At 38.8% G+C, this 4,887-nt stretch overlaps 1 protein-coding gene across 1 annotated transcript in view; it reads right to left on the bottom strand.

Annotated features, from left to right (window-relative positions):
* LOC310940367 (phosphatidylinositol transfer protein beta isoform-like) overlaps window positions 1–4,271 on the bottom strand; it is a 19,269-nt gene extending 14,998 nt beyond the window's left edge. The window contains exons 1-2 of the mRNA XM_083905317.1: window positions 4,167–4,271; window positions 924–954 (exon numbers count right to left, since the gene is read on the bottom strand). Of these exons, the coding sequence (XP_083761443.1) occupies window positions 924–954; window positions 4,167–4,186 (51 nt within the window). The 5' untranslated portion in view covers window positions 4,187–4,271. The remainder of the gene's footprint in view (window positions 1–923; window positions 955–4,166) is intronic.
* Window positions 4,272–4,887: the final 616 nt, after the last annotated feature.

Here is a 4,887-nt window from a genome sequence, read left to right as displayed (position 1 = left end):
GTAAAAGGTGATGATGTAACGCAGAGGTAAACATGAGGTATTTTGGTCATTTTTATGACAGATAAATATATTTAAAACGATGACCGTGATGTTTGTGCAGCCTGTAGAATATGACGTGCATAGGCCAGGACGTTATTACGCAAGAGCTGAAACAATACCTCCAATAATCAAGTGAGGATTTCCGATCCTTTCAGCTTTTTAAATGTGAATATTTTCTGGTTTCTTTGCTTTTTCAGTTTCTTAAATGTGAATATTTTCTAGTTTTTATGATTTTCAGCTTCTTAAACGTGAATTTTTCTACTTTCTGTCATTTTTCAGCTTCTTAAATGTGAATATTTTTTAGTTTTTACGATTTTTCAGCTTCTTAAATGTGAATATTTTCTAGTTTCTGTGATTTTTCAGCTCCTTAAATGTGAATATCTTCTAGTTTCTGCGATTTTTCAGCTTCTTAAAAGTGAATTTTCTACTTTCTGTCATTTTTCAGCTTCTTAAATGTGAATATTTTCTCGTTTTTGTCATTTTCAGCTTCTTAAATGTGAATATTTTCTAGTTTCTGTCATTTTTCAGCTTCTTAAATGTGAGTTTTTCTAGTTTCTTTGCTCCATATAACAAATAAATCATTAAATTATTTTTGGTTTGTGGACAAAAACAAGACATTTGAGAACACCATTATTTCCTAGGTTTGAAAAACACTGATCGATATTTTTTCTACATTTTCTGACATGTTATGGACCAAACGATTATTTGATTAATCTAGAAAATACCCGACAGATTATTAAGATGATCTGTTGTGCCAACGTCAACAGAACCTGGGTTTGTTATATCTATATTTATAAATAAACAGCACACGCTGGGCACTAAAAATCAATTGTAGTGCTGCAATGTGATGAAATAAAATGAAATGAAAAAAAAGGATGACTCACCTCCTCAACGCTACAGGGTAAAACCACACGACTGCAAAAGAGAGAGAAGTTTGTTAGTATCCACGCAACACTCGCGTTTACAGTTCAACTACAAACAAATCTGTCGTTGATTTCAATCACCTCGAGTGGAACGTTACACCGATTATTACGAGTAAAAATGAAGGAGCAGCAGAAGAAGAAGAGAAATAACTTTTTTTTAAAGTTTTCCAGAACACAAAACCTGCTGCAGTACATATGCCAGGCCTGTATGTGGTGCTGTTACACTAATGAACCCAAAAACATGAGATGAGATGTTGGCTTTTATTTTGTGCTTCTCAAAGACAGAGCGACAATACACTAAAATAAGTAGAATATCTTCTGTATTACATGATCTTAAAATACACTTATTATGAACTTTCCTGCAGGACCTCGTGACTCCGTGTGAATATTTTCTGGTTTCTTTGCGCCACGTGACAAAGAAATCGTTAAAACATGAATAATTTTAAGTTTGCGGACAAACGGGACATTCGAGAACATCGTCATTTCCAGGTTCCCGGGTCAAGTTATCGATTAATCGAGAATTAAGAGAGTGATTGACAGATTCATTGATTCTGAAGCCATTCTTTTTGTTTAGATTCAACTTGTCCACGTTGCCTTCTAGAGATGAAGCGATTAATCGATTATTAATCAATTACTAAATTAATCGCCAACTATTTTGATAATCGATAATCGGTTTGAAGCTTATTTTACAATCAGAAATCTTGATTGATCAAGATTTCTGATTGTTTTAGCTTCTTAAATGTGAATATTTTCTTGGTTTCTTTGCTCCACATAACAAATAAATCATTCAAACTGAATCATTTTGGTTTGTGAACAAAACAAGACGTTCGAGAACATCATAATTTCCAGCTTTGACAAACACTGATCAACATTTTTTTACATTTTCTGACATTTTATGGACCAAACGATTCATCGATTAATCGAGAAAATAATCGACAGATTAATCGATAACAAAACTCTGAATCTGTTCAATTAAGAGCAGAAATCCTGCTTTAAAGCAAGGCGAGAAGAAACCGTCACTAAATCAGAGTGGAAAAGCTAAAACGAGTAAAGCCTAAAGAGTTTTGGAAATGACCACACAAAACGTATGATATGGTGGATATACATACGAATGGAAAATATGCTCCAATAGAGAGGGTGGGGCTGTTTGAGAACACTTACGTAACATATCTCAAACAAGTCTGAACGCATGGTTAAAGTTGACGCAAACATTAGTTTTCTCTTCAGGCTGTTTGCAGGCACTGCACTTGAAACATTGCGACATATTATTACCCCCCCCCCCAACCGCCAGTGAAAATGAAGCTTCTGTCAGTGACCACCAACCACACGGTGGCAGAGAATCAGAGCATCACCTCAGAGCATCTGACCAACCCACACACAGTCAGCGCCCAAATATGGTTTTTCTGAGCATTAACGGCATCTGATTAACAGTTAAAAAACGTTCCGTTACATCGAGACGAGTGCAAAATATTAGCAGTTTTTTATGTGCGACGTTGACTTTTAGTGACCAAACCAAGAAGAACCAGGAGCAGAGTGAGTAAATGCCGAGTAACGACTCAAGATATCTTGAAGTGGAATCATGGATAGTTGTTATTTAGTTCAACTTTAGCTTCTTAAATGTGAATATTTTCTTTGTTCCATTTCCAGTGAATGCGTTTCTTTACACTATATAGTAAAGAAATCACTATAACAACAACAACAACAACAAACTATTTACAAATATCTCCAGATTGCTAAATACACCTCTGTTTAATATGGACATTTTAGACACTTCCTTCGCTAAATGTTGGAGATTAACGCTAACGTTTTCTAGTATTTTGAAGTCTTTTTTAGCTTCGCTTTGATTCTCGTGTCGGACGTCGTGACGATACTCTCTGACCAATCGGTGGCCGGTGAATATTTTCTGGTTTCTTTACCTCCTCTACGATACTTTTCTGGAGAAGAAAAGAACTCTGAAAAGAATCGTTAGTTGCAGCGTCATTTGCAAGCCGTTCTTTACGTCACATATAGCCATCGGCTCAGCTAGCTTTGGAACTTCGCCAGAGCAGGTACTAAAGGTACCAGGTACAATCGCAAATGGAAACTCAAAACATTCACATTGTGCTAGTGGAAAAGGGGCTTAAAAAAAAAAAAAAAGTACCAGGTACTAGTGCTAATGGAAACGCAAAACAATCACGTTGTGCTAGTGGAAAAGGGGCTTTTAAAAAAAAAGTACCAGGTAGTGGCGCTAATGGAAACGCAAAACAATCGCGTTCCGCTAGTGGAAAAGTGGCTTTAAAAAAAAAGTACCAGGTACTAGCGCTAATGGAAACGCAAAACAATCGCGTTGTGCTAGTGGAAAAGGGGCTTTAAAAAAAAAAACAACCAGGTACTTTCGCTAATGGAAACGCAAGACACCCGTGTTGTGCTAGTGGAAAAGGGGCTTTAAAAAAAAAAAGACTAGGTTCTAGCGCTAATGGAAACGCAAAACAATTGCGTTGTGCTAGTGGAAAAGGGGCTTAAAAAAACAAAAGGTACCGGGTACTAGCGCTAATGGAAACGCAAAACAATCGCGTTGTGCTAGTGGAAAAGGGGCTTTAAAAAAAAAAAAAAGTACCAGGTACGAGCGCCAATGGAAAAGCAAACCGTGCCGTTGAGCTGTGCCAGGACTAATTCAATTTATAGTGTTCTCTTTTTTTTTTTATATCAATAATAGTCACAAACTGGATCATCCTATGTGGTTGAAGGAGGGGGGGGGCCCAAATCAAATTCAGCTTCGGGCCCCAGAAAAGCTTGTGCCGGGCCTGCCAGTCGGGGTGAAACGGTAGCCATGTGAAAGTGGAACTACGGAGGGTCGTAACGAGTTGGTGTGACGCTGAGTAAGCGGTTTTCCCCCCCCCGACCTCCCAGTTTTCGTTACTCCTCCAGTTGTACTAAAGTCAACTTCGGACGCTTTCTTTCCAGTCGCCATCTTTGCGGTGTCTGCGGCTGTCCAAATCCGGCAGAATAACGTGGGAATGTGCCGGTTATTTCCCGTGAGCACACACTCGGTTAACATCCTCCTTTTCCTGGTGTGTCTCACACACACACACACACACGGGCAATATGAAAAGTTTTAACCTGTGTCCAAACACCGCCGAAACGTCCCGCCTAAACGAACATGTCGCCGAACGACGCGAACATTAAACATTAACGTAAAACACAGCAGCCAAAATGTAAACTTACTACTCCTTGATGGCCGACATGGCTTCTTTTGTTCTTCTTCTTTTTTTTTTTACACCGCTGACTGACTCAGGGCAGTGACAGCACAGCGAGGTGCTAATGCTAAGAGAGCTGCGCCCGGTCCCGCCCACGTGGGCCCCGATTGGTTCAAAGGAGGCAAAGAGCGGATGTAGTACTCGGCACGGGCCAATGGGAGGACCTGAACGCCGGCTTTGACCCGCCCACTTGACTCATCACGTTACTGCAGGTCGAGGAAACGGGAACACACCCCTCGCGCTATGTTACACCACGCCAGTGCTGAGTGGCTGACAAACGTGACGTAAGCTCCGGGAAGGCGGGACTTCCGCCCAATGCTGTACGTCACTTCCGAGTCAAGTTTTTTCTTCCTTTTCTCTCTTTTTTTTATGATAAATGTCAGCGAAATGATGAACTCAAAGTCTAAAAACAAACATTTCCTACATCGACTTTAAGAATCGAGGAAAATATTCAGTTTTTAATGGATATAAACCTGTTTATATCTATTTGCGTGGCAAATTCTGTATTAAACATGAGATTAAGGAATATGTACACAACATATGGCCAATTAATGTGCACGTTTATTTTAGATTATTAGACACTGTCAAAAGAAACATTTATTCAATTATTTTCTTGGTTTGATAAGAAAATGATCAAATAAGTTGATATTTGTGACAAATATTAAAGGTGCATTATGTAATAAATCTAA

This window comes from Microchirus variegatus (genome assembly GCF_963457635.1).
Source record: "Microchirus variegatus genome assembly, chromosome: 18".
Taxonomy (NCBI): domain Eukaryota; kingdom Metazoa; phylum Chordata; class Actinopteri; order Pleuronectiformes; family Soleidae; genus Microchirus; species Microchirus variegatus.
Note: the sequence above shows the minus strand (reverse complement) of the source record. Positions and strands in the feature narration are given on the sequence as shown.